At 47.7% G+C, this 17,585-nt stretch overlaps 1 protein-coding gene across 1 annotated transcript in view; it reads right to left on the minus strand.

The window, feature by feature from the left end:
* The window catches only part of Cfap100 (cilia and flagella associated protein 100), a 29,777-nt gene extending 13,934 nt beyond the window's left edge, over nt 1-15,843 (minus strand). The window contains exons 1-3 of the mRNA XM_028854520.2: nt 15,763-15,843; nt 14,844-14,949; nt 1,057-1,131 (exon numbers count right to left, since the gene is read on the minus strand). Coding sequence (XP_028710353.1) covers nt 1,057-1,131; nt 14,844-14,895 — 127 coding nt within the window. The 5' untranslated portion in view covers nt 14,896-14,949; nt 15,763-15,843. The remainder of the gene's footprint in view (nt 1-1,056; nt 1,132-14,843; nt 14,950-15,762) is intronic.
* Between the last annotated feature and the right edge of the window lie 1,742 nt (nt 15,844-17,585).

The raw sequence follows: 17,585 nt of genomic DNA on the forward strand, positions 1-17,585 counted from the left end.
CAGGGAACCAGAGGCAGGTCCCGCCCGAGTCGGGACTCATGATGGTCTACTTCTGAACCCCAGGTCATGCTTTTCTCCTCTACACTGATTCAGATCCTACTGTGGACACCAGTGGACACCTAGTGTGAGAGCTAAGGGTCCAGGAAGTCAGAGGGGTGAATGACACACAGGGTCCCCTGGGTCCCCATCAGCATGAAACTCCAGGATAGCTCTGGAAGGCAAGAAGGGTACTAGTATGGTAAAGGCTGTTAGAGACCTCTGAGAGAGGTCTATGTAAAGTAGCTATGTGTCTGCTTTAAAAGACCTCTGTATCCACACTCATGGCCACATGGAGTTTTGGACAATGGGATGTGAGTCAGAAGCATTGGAGGGGGCTTCTGGGATGGTCTTTTCCTTCTGAGGCTGAGGTAATGAGAGGGTAGTGTTTGGTTTTGTTGATTGATGTGGGAAGACTCGGCCCACCATGGGCAGCTCCATTCCTTGGGTTTGGGAACCTGGACTGAACAAGCGTGGAGAAGGTGCGCTGAGCACCAGGCTTGGATGCCTGCATTCATTCCTCTCTGCTCTTGGCTGGCAGTTTTCAGTTCCTGCCGCCTTGGCTTCCCTACTATGAGGGACTGTGACCTGGAGCTATGAGCTAAAATAAGCCCTCTCTGCCCAGCATTGCTTTGGGGAGTAGGTTATTTTATCACAGCAACAGAAAACTAGGGCTGGAAGTTTTTCTCTTATTAGGTTCCTTTCTTCCTGCCTTGAGTCAAACACAGTTGAGCACATCAGACCTTCCACGACCATAAGACAATCTTGTATTGGAAAGTTCTGGTGAGACAGAAAGACTTAGGACCTGGTCACCCAGATGCCTTCTCAAGGGTTTTGAAGTTCAGATCTGACTCGTTTCCCACTAGTTATCCCCACTACCAGCCCTCCTTGTGTTTCTGTTGAGTTCTGTCCAACAGGAAGAGAAGTACCCCCCTCCACCCTGCACCCTGGAGGCCAGCCTGACGCACCCTAGGCAAGGGGTCAGGCCTCGCCTCCACCTACCCTGCTCAGGGAAACTACCTTTGCTTTTCTTTGAAGGTTTCTTTTTGTCTTCAACGAAGGAAGAGGAGCTGTTTATGAACTCCAGGCTGTCTTCTGGTGAGACACAAAAGTGAGAGCCACAGCAATGACCCACCCGGCCCTGAGAGCTGTGGACACACAGCAAGGGTGGTGCTGGCTTCCAGACGCACAGGGCACAGCCTAGCCATCTCTCTGGGCCTCCAGGTCTACAGGGAGATGAGGATGCTGACTTTGCTGAGACTTAAGACTGTGAAGAAGTGGCCATGAGCATCCTTCCCCTGAACACTGGCGGGAGGTGTTTGCTTCACGCCTTCCCTTCTGTCAGCCCCCTTGACATCTCCCTGTGAACAGCATGCCCCTGACTCCTCCCATGGAAGAATGGAAATGTCAATATCCCATTCCTTGGAAAGCCCCACCCCCTTCCACCTGAAAAGGGTTCTGCTAACCTGGCCCTGTGACCAAGAAACCTAAGGTGAAGGTCCAGGTTGGTCCCTAAGGATGGTTCATATCTTTCTTCAGGTGACTTCAGACATTGCTTTACCTGACACCCACAGCAAAAAGCCTTGTGGCACCTCCCAAGACAGCTGCCTGGAGCCCCAAACCCTCCCAGAGGAACCAGAAGAGAGCAGAACTAAGCTGTGGGGTAAGTCAGGGTTAGCTGTGGTCCCCAGTGCCCGGGGATGGAGGAAGTCAGGCTTGAACAGTCCTAGACACAAGGGTGAGGAGGGCCACCAAGCCTGTCTGACCAGCAGGAACACTCAGTCTGAAGTCTGGGGTCCTGAAGGATTGATTGCTGTATTTTGTTTGTGCTCTAACAAATAAAGCTTGCCTGGAGATTAGAGGGCAGAGCTAGGCACTACTTAACCATAGAGGCCAGGCAGTGGTGGCGCACACCTTTAATCCCAGCACTTGGGAGAGGGAGAGAGCAGGAAGATCAGGAGTTCAAGGCCACTCTGGGCTACACAAGATTGAACCAGTCTAAAAGAGAGACAGAGCCAGGTGGTGGTGGCAGTACACACCATTAATCCCAGCACCCAGGAGGTGGAGACAGGAATATAAGGCGGGTACAGACAGGATCTCAACCATTCAGTCTGAGGATTCATGAGACAGGATCCTCACCCATTCAGTCAGAGGATTCATTGATTGTAAGAACTTTCTGGTGACTGGCTGCTATCCAACTCCAGGTTTTTATTGATTGAGATTAATTAGAATTACATTTCAGAGTACAGTCTCACTGCAGGCTAAGGAAGGGGCAGCTGGGGAGTGCGGCATTCTGGGTTCCCCAGAGCTCCCTCCTGCCAGATTATCCTGTTGCCTAGAGTCTATGGGAAACTTTCCTGGTAGTAATTTTTTTTTTCTCAAGACAGGGTTTCTCTGTGTAGCGTTGCACCTTTCCTGGAACTCACTTTGGAGACCAGCCTGGCCTCGAACTCACAGAGATCCGCCTGGCTCTGCCTCCTGAGGGCTGGGATTAAAGGCGTGCCCCACCACCGCCCAGCCTCTGGTAGTAAAATTTAAGACACTAAAAACTAAACACTAACCATAAACACAACAAAGTGAACCAAAACCAAGTCAAAATTGTACTTCAAATCTCCATTCTGAATTGAAAAAGAAAGGCATATACATTGTCAAAAGTTTTCAGTGTTGCAGTGTGAGAAGCATCCTTATCCATTCTTTCTGCTAAGCAGAGTCTCCTTGTGTGTCCTAGGCTGGCATCAGAAGGCGCTGCATCTCTAGTTTATTTAGATATATCTCCTGTATATCTAGGTAACTCGTTTCTCTAGATATAGCTTCTGTATCTCTAATTTGTATCTCAAATTTATCTAAATATATTTCCTGTATCTCTAGTTTATCTAGATATATCCCCTATGTCTCTAAACTTGAGGGCTGGAGAGTTGGTTTAGCAGTTAAGGTCATCAGCTGCTCTTGTAGAGGACCCAGGTTCAGTTCTCAGCACCCACATGGTGGCTAACTACAATCCCAAGGGATCTAACACCCTTTCCTGTCCTCTGAGGGCACCAGGCATACATGTGTACATACAAGCAGGCAAAACACCCAAACACACAGAGTACCTGAATTTGAGGAGGGAGGGAGGGAAGGGGTGGATCAGGGTGAATACGATCAAAATACATTCTCATTTAAAAAAATATAATTTTCAAGGTTGTAGAGATAGCTTGAGAGTTAAGAGTGATCCCTGCTCTTTGCCATCTGAAACTCCAGCTCTAAGGGAAACCCTCTTCTGGCCTCTCAGACACCTGCACATACGTGACAAATAAATATAGATATTTTTAAAAGCAAAATATATTTTGTGCATACACAGACATCTCTTCTGACTACATGCTATAGCATAGCTGGATCTTGAGGACCTGATGCTAAGTGGAAAAGCTTGTCATAAATGCAGCCAGCCTCCATGATGGATGAGATGAATGCAGGTCAGACACCAGAACTGCTTTGGGACTGTCATCAGTGATAAACAGGCCTTTGTTGAAGCTTTATTTCTAAGAAACATTCTCGCACCCACCAGTTTAAGGTGAAGGACCCTGTAAGACAGCTGAAGCCCACGGCAGACTTCCTCACGTGCCCACACTATACTCCCGTTTTTGTTTTTGTTATATATAGTTTTACTATGTTAAAGTTAAAACCTTCCATTTTTAATTGGACAAAAAGGGGGAAATGTGGAATATTCCTTTATACTGTGTGAATATTTGTCACTGTGATTGGTTTAATAAAATAGCTGACTGGCCAATAGCTGGACAGGTAGAGATTAGGCAGGACTGGCAGACAAAAAGAGAGCATGAAAAAGAGGAGGAATCTCAGGAGTACGAGATGTAGAGGAAACAGGAGATGAACTTGATGTACTGAAAAAAGGTAATAAGCAATGTGGCAGAGCATAGATAAGAAATAATGGGTTAATTTAAAATTTAAGAGTTAGCTAGTAACAAGCCTAAGCTATTGGCCGAGCATTTATAATTAATAAACCTCAGTTTGGTTATTTGGGAACTGTCTGGCAGGGCAGAAGAGTCTGCCTACACATCTTCCATAAACAGGCATTTCATGTTGGTACTTAGAACTGGAGAGACAGCTTCATTTTGAAGGATAAAGGGTAGAGTTGGATAACACGATTGACTGTGTAGTTGCACTTGCATTTAATTGGTTAAGAATGTCTATTTTATGTGTCTTTTACTGCCATTTAAAGTATCAGTCCATGGCTCATTCTCGTGACTCCCACACACCTAGCTGAACCAGCCCCTCACTGGACCCTGGGAGTATTTTCAGTCTTTTGCCATTTCACAACTTTGTAATGGGTTCTCTGGATCACCAAGGTTAGTAAGTACTATTGGCGTGTACAAACAACCATTTGGGGAAGTTCTGCTGGGCTTGCCAACAAAAGACCATCATGGCTGGGCCTGTTGGGGGAGGGGAAAGGTCATGGGACCCTCACCAGAGTATCCAGCCACCCCTCCCAATCAGCTTTATACAGTTCTGCCCTAATGGCGTGTAGTCTTGGGTCTTGGGAGAGGAGTCCTCTATCTATGTGACTAGGAAAGCCATCATCTCTGCTGAGTAAGACTTTCTAGTGTGGCCTTTGGGGAAACCACCCACACTCCTATAAATAATCCCTCACTTATAACAGTGGTTTTCAATCTCTCTAATGCTACAACACTTTAATACGTTCCTCATGTTGTGGTGACACCCAACCATAAAATTATTTTTTGTGGCTACTTCACAACTGTAATTTTGCTACTGTTATGAACTGCAATGTAAATACCTGTGTTTTCCAATGGTCTTAGGCAACCATTGCAAAGGGGTCATTCAACCCCCCTAGGGGGTCTAGACCCACAGGTTGAGAACCACTGCTCTATAAGGAAGCCCTGTAAACTCATTGGTTCCAGGTGAACTTTAGTGGAATCATACCTCAGTTTGATGTTGGTGACCTTGGGATGGGGGAGTAGACATTGTTTATGTCTCTCTTTAGTAACAAGATACTATCAGATAATGGCCAGGTCCTTGACATGCAATTTCTGTTTGGTTTGATCCCAGGAGTGTGAGGACATGCATGGCAGGGGGTGGGGCATGAATGTGTATGCGTAGGATATGCTATGGTACCCTAAGGAACAGCAAAATCTGGGCTCTGCCCCAGCCCCTGGTGCCCAGATTGGGTGTGTCATCTGAACGTGTCTGCAAACAGCCCCTACTGGAGAGGTGTGCAGACAGAACGGCTCTCCAACACCCAGCTATACTGAGACATCGGAGCACATGGGGTGAGGGTGGGGTAACACACCAGGATCCCTGCCTCCCTGTCTTTGTCTCCACTCCATGCCCCGCTTCACACATCTTCCTTGTGATGTATCTAGGACTAGAATGGCTTTGAGATGTTAATTTGGTTCTGAGCTCCTTTGAAGCGCTGCCAGACTGCTTTCTTGGTAGCTGTATCTTCACTGCTCCCGGTCCTTGGCAACACCAACTGTCTTCTGCATTTGTCGTTCTCTGACAAGCGGCCTCATCCCTGTGAAGTGGCATCTCATCTGGGGTTTGACTTTAACTTCCCTGTTGTGAAGGTCTTAGTGGTTATTATTTGCCCACTTGGGGATGGGTTCTTTACAGTTTGTGGTTAAGCTTTAGGGGTTCTTTCTAAATTATGGCTTTTAATACCCTATCAAAGACTTCAGGGAAAAAGAGATGGCTCAGTGGTTAAGAGCACTGACTGATATTCCAGAGGACGCAGGTTCAATTCCTAGGCCGTCCAATGTCTGGTCACGCCAGGATAAAAAAAAAAAAATTCCAAGTGTCAGATCAATGTCTAACTGTCCCAGAGAAGGTTACAGAGCAAGAGTCAGTGAGGCTGAGAGAGTGGCCCGCTCTGTGCAGCCCTCAGCCACCAGATGTTCTATCAGCAATTAACCTGGCCCAGGTTTCTAGAAGATAAGGTCACTTTGGCCTCCCTGACACATGAAGTTCCATCAGAAACTTAAGCCACCCCTCCAGGGGTGGAGGCTGACCATCATGTGTGTGTGTGTGTGTGTGTGTGTGTGTGACATGTGTGAGAACCAAAGTTACATTTTAAGTTTTGATTACTGTGCCTTAGAGAGCCATGAAACAAAAATGCCTCTGATCTGCAAGCCCCTTGCCCAAGGACAGATAATTCCTGAAATGCTGGAGGCTATTATTTATGGGAGATAACAAGCCACATGTTTTCACTCCTCTAGACAAGTTTGTTTGACCCATCTGCACAGATGTGCTTGATCGAATCTGGGTGGGAGGTTCACAGGCAGAAACTATGTCAGGATATACGCTTGCCCCTGATTGGACCTGATGGGAGATGCAATGGATTATGGGTTTTTCTTAGCCATACTTGATTTTGGGCCATTTCCCAGGAACCTGGGTATGGACCTGGCCAGAGCCCATCCACCTGTTCAGTATTTAATTAAAGCTTGCTTCAAATTTGGCTTTAAACTGTGATAGTGGTCTTATTCTCAATAGGTGGGATTAACATTTTCTAGAGGCCCCAGCGAGATTCAGACCACCACCCAAATTCTGAAGCTAGACCTTCACTCCAGAACTCTGGGCCTGAAGGGCAACTTCAGGAGGCACTTGCCTTGTTCCAAGGCTCCAAGGCTGCCTTCAGCTTCTGGACTACCTTAGTGAACTGCCATGCTGAAAAATGCAACAAGCATCTATGGAGGCCTACCAGTGAGTCATAGTCTGGTTCTGTTTTGTGGGATCCATATCTGGGACATGGAGGGAGTTCGATTGGACCCCCACTATTCTCCTATCTGGCCATAGCAAGATGTCACCCACCCATCTGGTTCTGGTTCCAGTTGGAAAGTTTTGTTTCCTGGGGAAAGTGTGTCTGTCTCTTTCTCGAGAAAGTTGAGTATGCTTGGTTTTTTTTTTTTTGTTGTTGTTGTTGTTTTTTAAAGTTTTGTCTCTCTGTGCTTTCTGGTGTGTCCATAAGTTTTGCTGCAAGCAAAGAGCTGAGACAAAACTGGGTTGGATATTTTTGCTGTCTCTGCTGCCAACAGCAACCAGTCACTACTCATGGATGCCATGGATGCATTTATGACTAGGGCTCAGAATTTATCTCTGAGTTCTGGGGTCAATAGATTCAGGTTAGTAGGAGTTCAGATATCTTTTGGGTGTGGATAACATTAAAGTTGTTTTATGCTGTTTTTCGTGATTGGACTGGCTCTGGAGTTGGATTACAGCCCTCCCTTCACTAGACCCAGGCATATTTAAAAGTTTTCTTTATGTTACTATGTCTGTTGAATCATCCAGCAGAGAGACGGGGGAAAGAAAGCAAAGCAGAACTGTGGTGATATAATATGTATCCTAATAAAATTTGCCTGAAGATCAGAGAGACAAAGGAACAAGCCACAGCTCACCTCACCAACTCCAAAAATCTTCTGACAAAAATCTTCCTCACCCAAAAGGCTCCAGCCAAAAGAGCCTCTAACTGAAAGGCTTCAGCTGAAAAGCATTTAATTCCTGTGTCCTCACACCTTTCTCTGTCCAGCCACCACTTCCTGGGATTAAAGGCATGTGTGCTTCCCAGCACTGGGATTGAAGGTGTGTGCCACCACTGCCTGGCCCTGTTTTCTCTCCTAGACTGAGTCAATTTCATGTAGTCCAGGGTGGCTTTAAACTCACAGAGATACAGATCTCTGCCTTCTGAGTGCTAGGATTAAAGGTATGTGTCACCACTACCTGGCATCTATATTTAATCTAGTGGCTTGTTCTGTTCTCTGATCTTAAGGCAAATTTTATTAAGGTACACAATATATTACCACACAGAACAGCCAAAAGAATTAGACTTTGTTTATGTGAACATTCAGTATCTGGAGATTTATAAGTTTACTTTGTTAGATATGGTTAAAAATCTGTAAAATCTATGAAAAAAAGTTAAAACTAGTACTACTGGGAGTTGATAGTTAAAAATCTATGGAAGGGTAATTTTAAAGAAACCATGTGGCATGATTCCATTTTGGATTGCCACCATCTTTAGGCAGTCACATGGCTGGCAGCCATCTTTGCTAGGGTTGGAGAGACTGGATGTCATGTGACTTCACCATCTCTGGGCAGCCACATAGCTGGCAGTCATCTTTGCTGGGTTGGTTAAGATGAATGTCATGTGACTTAATCATCTTTATTAAAGGTGATCATGTGGGGTGGGCCTACCAAGGAGGCAATAACAGGTATCCAAGATATATGGATTAGGATAAATTTTAGTGTAATTCTTGTCCTGAAAACAAGATTTATAAAAAAAAAAAAAATAGGATTTACAAACAACGCTTGTTTAATAAGGTATTAAAGCTGCACCTCCATGCTTTTATATGCAAGAATTTACCTTGCTCTGGCAGCTAAACTTTGTAATTTAAGAGTCACTCAGGTGATAATGGTTTTAAAGACATGGAGGGATCATGGGGAACAGCTGAGGCTTGCAAATATGTGGCAAGGCTGGAGTTCCCAAAGACAGCCCAGTTGCAATGGTGGAACCTTAGCAGTTTTGGAAATGCTGGTGCCACAGAATAGTCACCAGCAGCATCAGTCACAGTGCAGTGGAGCCAGCTGGGATCTAGAAGGCAGGCTATGTTTCTGCTGCCAAGGGTGGGACCAAAGAGGTGATCCAAGCCTCTCAAGAAACCCAAAAGGATTGGAATGAATTCCAGATAGTGAGCTTTGGATTGTTTGCACTTGGTTTTGCCTTATGCAGAATGTGGTTATGCCCTGTTTTCTCCCTCTTGAAGTAAAAAAGGGTACTTTATTTTTGATATTGCAGGGACATTTGAACCTTCCTAGGCCCTGACAACAATGTCCTAGTTTCAGCAAGAAGTAGTTACAGAAGAGAGTACATCATCCCTTGTCCCCCAGCAGGCTAGAATGTCCGATCAAAAGAAAACTCCCTGGCATAGGGGGCAAAATAGTGCCTATTGGCATACCAGGAAAGGTACACCTTTAAAACCAAGTAGACCCAGATCTAGCAACTGGAAGAGTCATTAGGTGAAATAGTTCTATAGTATGATAGGGCACTCAACTCGCTCTATGTAAAACAGAGAGGTTATTGTACAGCTTTAAGAGAAAATAGTTATTTCTATATAAATCATTCAGGAATCAGTAGAAATAAGCTGGCTGTGCTCAGAAAAAAAATTGCAAAAAAGGGGGACCTGAGATGAACTGGTCTCCATTCTCATTTCCAGGTCCCTTCCAGATGGTAACTCTATCAGCCATCACAGGGCCTTTGGCCATTCTGCTTCTGCTAATTGCTGTTGGCTCTTGCATCATTGATGATTTAACTAAATGATAATTCCTGTCTGGGTACCATTAAGATGATGGTTATTAGATCCCAATATAAACAGGTATCCATCACAGAGTCAAGGATTTGACTCAAGATACAACTCAAGGAGGGAATGTGAGCACCAAAGTTACATTTTAAGTTTTGATTACTGTGCCTTAGTGATCCATGAAACAAAAATGCCTCTGATCTGCAAGCCCCTTGCCCAAGGACAGACAGTTCCTGAAATGCTGGAGGCTGTTGTTTATGGAGATAACAAGTCACGTGTTTTCACTCCCCTAAACAAGTTTGTTTGATCCATCTGCACCAGATGTGCTTGGTCACATGTGGGTGGGAGGTTCACAGGCAGGAACTATGTCAGGATGTTTGCTTACCTCTGATTGGACCTGGTGGCAAATACAATGAATTATGGGTTTTCCTTCTTTAGCCATTGCAAACTGTGACTCAAGGGCCATTTCCTGGGAACCTGGGAATGGACCTGCCAGCACATCCCACCTGGCCAGTATTTAAAGTTTGCTTCAGATTTGGCTTTAAATTATGGTAGTGGTCTTACTCTCAATCTGTTGGATTAACACAGGGTTTCCTCTGTGTAGCTTTGGCTGTCCTGGAACTGGCTCTGTAGACCAGGCTGACCTTGAACCCACAGAGATTCACCTGTCCCTGCCTCCCAGATGCTGGTTGAGTGCCCAGCTGCCTTCTTCATCAAGCTATATCCTGGAAAGCTGTACACATCTGACTAGAGCCCGGAGTTTAAAATGGGATGTTCAGGGAGGCATCATTCAAAAAGTGACTAGATGATCAGACTCCTCAAGGGCTCAAAGGAGGGAGGTGCCACAGTGGAAACCAGGACAAGAGCATCCCAAAGACCTGGTGAGATGGGTGGGTTAGACACTGGCCAGGAGGCCTGATAACCCGAGTTTGATCCCCAGAACCCACACAATGGAAGGAGAGAGCTGATGCACCCAAAATGTTCTCTGATCTTCATACATAAACACCATGATTCATACATACAAACACACACACACACACACACACACACACACACACACACACACACACACACTACATGTGATTTCTTTTAAAAATCCATGGCCTGCCTCTGAAGTCCATGCATCCCAGTTCATCACCTTTTATTGCAACTCATCCTCAACTCTTGTTAACTTCCAAACTGTGGTGGTTAGTTTTATATTAACTTGACACAAGCTAGAATCATCAGAAAAGAGAAAGGCTCAATTGAGAAAAAACCTTTATAGATCAGGCTGTAGGCATACCTATAGGGCATTTTCTTAATTAGTGATAGACATTGTGGATGGTGCTATCCCTGGACTCCTGATCCTTGATTCTGTAAGAAAGCAGGCTGAGCAAGCCACGAGGAGCAAGGCAGTAAGCAGCACTCCCCCATGGCCTCTGCATCAGCTCCTGCCTCCAGGTTCCTGCCCTTTATGAATTTCTGCCCTCAGTACTTTTGATGATGAACTTTAAATGGAACTGTGAGTGAACTAAACCCCTTCCTCCTAAGTTTCTTTGGACATGGAGTTTCATCACAGCAATAGTGACCCTAGCGAAAACAGCATGTGAGGTAACGGATCTTAGAGGAGAACCTACAACCAACACTTCACTGTAGAGGGAGCTGTTCCAGCTTTGCCCTGGAAGTACCATCCCCATTGAGGCTTCCTGTAACTGTCACGCCTACGAGGTGGGGCCCAGAGAGGAGCCCTTAAGACCCGAGATCCGGATGGGCCAGCTCTCTTGGTTCCTGGATCCTGGACGCTGGAGGTAGATCGAGCAGAGTTCTCCAGAGAACACCACTGGACTGCACTACACCTTTCCCGGACCCTGTAACCTATCCCTTAGCTTGTAAGTTACCCCACAAAATAAACCTCCCTTTTAACTACGTGGAGTTGCCGTAATACTTCCATCAATACTTTACTAAAACGGTGGCATTCCTAAGTCTAGACACACTCTAAAAACAGCTTTCACCCTCGTCGAAGTCATTTCTCTTCGCAACAGAAAACCACAACCAGTCACAATGCAGAGAACACGTGGCTGTGGAGTGTCCAGCTCTAAACACACCTATAACACAACCACTGCACTTGTAAGGCTTAGGGAACGTGGAGGAAGAGGGCCAGAAGGATTGTAAGGGCTGGAGTATGGAGAAAGGTTCTGTGAGATTGTACATCCTAGACATGACTTGTGATACCACAATAATATGGCTACCTCAACAAGACCTGACTGATGATACCACCAGTGGATGTGCTAACACAGAGGTGGCAGGGCTGGGAATCTCACAGGGCCTCAACCCTAGACAAAGAACTACAGGCAACCAAGGAAGGCTGAGAGCAGGAGAAATAGTCTTCCACGGGAATGAGCTCCATTATTCAGGTCTTGTTTAGGTAGCCATATTATCGTGGTATCACAAGTCATTTCTAGAATGTACAATCTCACAGAACCTTTCTCCATACTCCAGCTCCTAACTGGCTAGTCAAAATCATGTGATCAGCCCTGAACTCATATACAAGCAACACTAGATTGAGCAAGGTGTGTGTGTGTGTGTGTGTGTGTGTGTGTGTGTGTGTGTGTGTGTGTAAAACAACAGTAAAAGAAAAAGAGGTCACTGTTAGTGGAGGAAATGGGGGACACATGGGAGGGCCTGAAAGGAAGAAAGGAAGGGAAATTATTATTATATATATAATAAACATACACATAACACACACACACACACACACACACACACACACGTTTTTCAGAACAGGATTTCTATGTTGCTCTGGCTGTCCTGGAACTCACTCTGTAGACCAGGCTGTCCTCAGACTCACAGAGACCCACCTGCCTTTGCCTCCAAAGTACTGGGATCAAAGGCATGTGCCACCACCACCTGACGTTTATTTTTAAAAACACCAGCCGAGGGCCATCAGTGCCCAGACACTGGGAGAATGGCTTCCTGTCCTATCTAAGGAGCAGAGTAGAGTTGGTGGAGCAGGATTAGAGTCCCCAAAGAGGGAGGGCTGCTTACTGCTGCCTCCCCCAAACTCAAAAGCACCTCCAATGTCTTATCTCCCCTATATCACCAGCACAGTGGCTGACACCAGCAGGTGCCTAGTACAGATGAGTGAAACAGCTACCTCCCCCACCCCCGTGCACAGGATATTGTGAGCTATATGTGTGGATGGCCAGCTTTGTCTGTAGGGCTGGCTTTGGATGGTTAGTGAGTTGGATAGTTTTATGTCAACTTGACACAAGCTAGAAACATCTTGAGAAGAGGGAATGTCAACTGAGAAATTGCTTCCATTAGATCTAGCTTACAGCCTGTATGGCATTTTCTTAATTAGTTATTGATGTGGGAGGGCCCAGCCCATGGTGGGTGATACCACTCTGGGAAGGTGGTCCTGGGTGCTATAAGAAAGCAGGCTGAACAAGCCAGAGAAAGCAAGCCAGTAAGCAGCTCTCCTTCACGGCCTCTGCATCAGTTCCTGCCTCCAGGTTCCTGCCCTGCTTGAGTTCCTGTCCTGACTTACCTCAGTGATGGACTGTACCCGGAAGTGTAAGATTCTCCACAACTTGCTTTTGGTCATGGTGCTTATCACAGCAGTAAACCTTTTAACCGATGCAGCCAGGTTGCAGCTCCCAAGATGCAATGAGCTCTCTGAAGGCCAGGTTCCTCTGAACTGCCTCAGGAAGCTGTTGTCCCCAGCCCTGCCCCCAAGGGAAGGCCTGCCCATCTGACACCTACCTGGTGTCCATGACTGAGACTCTTTACAGAGATATGGGCCTGCACCACAACCCGGCTTCCAGGAAAATGAAGTTGACCATTTAGTCAAACGGTCTCTATCATGGCGGTCAGGTACTGGGCTCGATATCTTCCTCAGTCGTGTATCCCTGAATGGGACCTACACTGAGGCTGGCTGCTGAGGTCTTGTGAGCCAGTAGGCTGGTCCTGCGCTCTACAGGAAGCTACAGCCTGATCTGGGCTCCCTCTGACCTCCCAGCTGGCTTAGGCAAGCCAATCCCAGGTCTGGCTGGCAGGTCTGGTTTTGCCACACACTCACCAACCCTCAGGTCTCTCAAACGATCACCTGCTGTTTTGCCTCAGTGCTACTGGATGCCCCCAACTAAACACCCCCAACCCCAGGCCCCTCTACAGGGGGTTGATCACCGCTCTCCCATCTTCTTGTAGTAGCAGAGTTTTCTTGTACTTTCCTGTGCTGAGAAGTGACATTATCTATTTTATTTTTTGAATGTTCTCAGACAAGAGAAAGAAGGAGAGAGAAATAGTGAATACGGAGGTGGGGGGGCTCTAAGTATCCTTGTGGGAGCAAGAATGTATACTAGTTCATTTTTGGGAAATACACAACGTGTCTATTGTTGGCAGCTGGTGATAAAGCACATTCCGCTCACACTGTGGGATTTCGAATCCGCTAGAAAATATTAAATGTCTCCAATGTTCTTAAGATAGCTTTTTGCAACAGGGTCTCACTATGTAGCCCAGGTTGGCCCAAACTCACAATCCTCTTGCCTGATTTGCCCCAGGGCTGGTTTTACAGGTATGCACCACCGCTCCTGGGGATGCTCAATGTGGGGGTCATGGAAAAAGCAGGGTGCAGATGGGCATTTTTATTGTGTGCTTGAAAGGACATGCTGTAGGCCCACGTTTCTGCTTGGATGTGCACAGAGCTTGCTTGGGGGTGTCTCTGCGCATCCCACGGGGTCTGGGGAGAGGTTGGGGGTAGACTTTCAAGTAGGTGTGTGGGGGAGTGAAAATATGCTTTTGAAGTTTGGCTTGCCCTGAAAACACAGTAAGTTGGGGTTTAAAAGCTGAAGGGAACAGAGACTGCGGGGATGATGACGTTGTCCCCCTTACAGCCTTCTTAGATGCCACCCAGTGTGAGCACCACAAAGCATGCATGCCTTTTAGCCTGAGAAGGGACATTTCACCCATCCTGGGCCCAGCCAGCCCGCCTCCTCCAGGCTCAGCCTAGCAACCACAGCAGAAAAAAAGCAGAGAGGCTTGTTTTGTGGTGCCACCTCTCCTGACCTGCTTCCGTCTGCACTGAAGTCCACATCTCCACAGCACCTCAGAATGTGGCCTTGTTTGTAAATTAAAGTTGAGGACATTCTGACATCAACCCACGTCCACTGTGCTGATAAAAGGGACACTGGAACACAGACACACGCGAGGAGTACTACAGAAGTGTGAGGTCAGAAGTGGGTGGTACCCTCAAAGCCAAAGGCAGAGGGGCATGGGTCAGACTCTCCCCGAACATCAGAAGGCACCAGCCCTGTACACCTTCCTGTCACTCATGACTGCCAAAGCTGTGCAACAGGCTGCTACTCTTTAAACCATGCAGTCCCTGGAGGCTCGGCATCACAGCAGCGGTAAGAAACTCATACATGGTGTTGATTTAGAACTACTTAGCCCCCGAGGGAGCTCACACCTTACTGTCCCAGGCTCCAGGGTTCCTTTTGACCTCTGGAAGTTCCCACCCAGCTCAGTACTTACTGTCAGTGACCATTTTCACAGGGAACAAAGAGGAATGTGCCTTGGACATCATGGCTGAGAACCAACCGGTGTGCAAAGCTTGGCCTTAGCTGAAGGAGATTCTCGCCTGGGAAGTGACACAGTACTTAAGTGGGTGGTCTCCCACACCCACAGCCCTCCTCCACCCTGTGTGGCTGACAAGAGCTTGCATTTCCACTACATGGCCTATCCAGGTTTGGTGGGATCCACTGTCCCCCTCCTGAGTAAAGCTCAGCTGCCAGGATCCTCCTGTGTTTAGAACACACCAGCTTTGGTCTACCTGGGGCCTCTTGCCTAGCTGAGGTTGGGGATGGGGTAAGGGTGAGGGTGGAGTCTTCTCCCTTTAAATCCAGGCTCAGATGTCATCCTGGGAGACCTTCCTGCACCAGTGCATGTAATGACCTTTCATTTTCTTCTTTATGGGGTCAAGTGGTTACCACTTAAAAGGCTTTTATTGCCCATTTCTCCCAGAATGCAAGCTGCATGAAAACAAGGCCTGTGTTCCACCTGTCAGAGTTCCTGACCATGTCTTGGGCATCCTTCAAATAGAAATGAGTTAGTTTTCCTGTTTGCAGAGGCTCAGCCAGAGTTCCAAACCATCGCCAGGAAGGGCTGGCGGTGGAGCCCAGGGTTGCTTGCAGTTTGAGCCATCCCTGCCTCAGTCCCTTTGGAAGAGGAAACGCCACCCAGGAATCCAGCCTCCTAACACCCTGAACTCCTCCTACCACGCCATGGCTTGGGGCAAGAATGCAGCAACAAGGCAAAGGATGGGCGCTTAAATTAGGCCTGTCATAAAAGAAGTGGAAAGGAGCAAGGAGGGGCTCAGAGCCTTGCAAGGGGCCCAGCTAAGGTGCTGGATCTCGGGCCCGCGCCCCATGGCCACCCCGCCTGGAGCACCCACCAGCTGCGCGCACCCTGCTCGCGCACCCTGCTCGCTCCGAAGCCTCAGTCCGCAGTTCTCGAGTCTTCTGGTCCTGCACTGCGTTTACAACGCCAAGGCAACCATTCTCACAAGAGCTGTGATGTCACAAAGCCCCGGAGGCGGGCCCGGGCACACTTGGCGGGCAGGCGCAGAGTCCTTGTGCAGGGCTGGTGCAGCTAAAGGGCAAATGATACCGAGACCGGGAAGGAACAACGACCAGGAGCGGAGCCAAGTCCGCGTCGGTGCCGCCCGGACACAGGGTGTGTCCGCCCAGCGCAGCAGCCCCTCCCACCCCCAGATTCTCCTGCCCACCCTTAAGGAGCTTGCTGCAGCTGGGGCACACCCAACAGCCTGGCTCCTCGGGGAATATTTAGGGATCTTCGGAGTTGGGGCGGGAGTCTAGAGTCGTCCTCTAGAACAGGCCAGGAATGTGCCAAAGATAATCCCCCTTAGTTCCTGGCTCTACCCAGAGTCGCTGGCGCCACCCGTCCGGTGGAAAGATAGATCCTTGGCAGAAAGTGGCTTCCGGAGTTGGGTGGGTCGGGGATCACCAAAGAGGACAGTATCCTGCAGGGCAGTCCCGCCATGGGGGAGCCAGGCAGAGTGTTGTGGGCCCTGCATGCGGTTTGTGCGTAGGAGGGTTTTTTTTGTGCAGCTGGTGTTAAATACCCCTTGGAAGCAAGTGGCTCCCTGCACCCTGGTGCTGGAGAGCCTTGCACCGTGGTCTAGAACTCCAACTTTCTGGCCTCAGTTTCCTTTCACTCTGTCAGAAAAGCTGGACAAATCACTCACACACACACACACACACACACACACACACACACACACACACACACTGCACCAGAGTTGAGGCTCAGCAAACCAAGAGATGCACTTATTAATTCAGCCATTCAAGCAAATATGTCAGGAATGGTTTGTCTTTTAAACCACGAGGCTTTTAGGAATCTAGAAAAACAAGCCACCCAAAAAGAAGAAGACAAACGAGGCTGCTCCCGGTCCTGGCGTCAGCACGCTTGTCCGGAGTCCCCCGTGAACCCTCACAGGGTGTTTCCTACACACCGGATACTGCTCAATACACTTAACACAAATCCACCATTTAGTGCTCACTGCCATGCGGATTGATAGGTTTGCTTCTGAACCACCGCCACCCCCTCAGCATGAGGAACCAGGGTGAACCTCAGTTCCTGGAAGAAAGCCACACCTGTGTTAAACATTCCAAAGCCAAAGTGATTGATAAAAACTCAGGGATTGTGGAGAGTTGGAATGCTGCAGGGCTGCAGACAGATTATCTTAGGTAATATAAGCCCTCAAAATCTTTTTGTTGTGTTTTTCGAGACAGGGTTTCCCTGTGTAATAGTCCTGGCTGTCCTGGAACTGGCTTTGTAGACCAGGCTGGCCTTGAACTCACAGAGATCAGCTTGCCTCTGCTTCCCAAGTGCTAGGATTAAAGGCATGCACCCCCACTGCCCAGGGAAACAGCCATTTTTTGTTGTTATGGTTTTTTTTTTTTTCGAGACAGGGTTTCTCGGTGTAGTTTTGGTGCCTCTCCTGGATCTCACTCTGTAGACCAGGCTGGCCTCAAACCCACAGAGATCCGCCTGCCTCTGCCTCCCAAGTGCTGGGATTAAAGGCGTGCGCCACCACCCGGCGAAGCAGCCATTTATTGATCACATCTGTGATTGATGGAACATTCTTGTGACTTAAATAATCCTTTTTGGAATGTTCAGACTCCTACCTTCCATCAGATAGCATCTGAGGCCTACAGCAGACCCCCAATCCCCTTAGTTGTAACCTGAGTCTAT

The sequence above is a fragment of the Peromyscus leucopus genome, chromosome 3 (assembly GCF_004664715.2).
Source record: "Peromyscus leucopus breed LL Stock chromosome 3, UCI_PerLeu_2.1, whole genome shotgun sequence".
NCBI lineage: Eukaryota > Metazoa > Chordata > Mammalia > Rodentia > Cricetidae > Peromyscus > Peromyscus leucopus.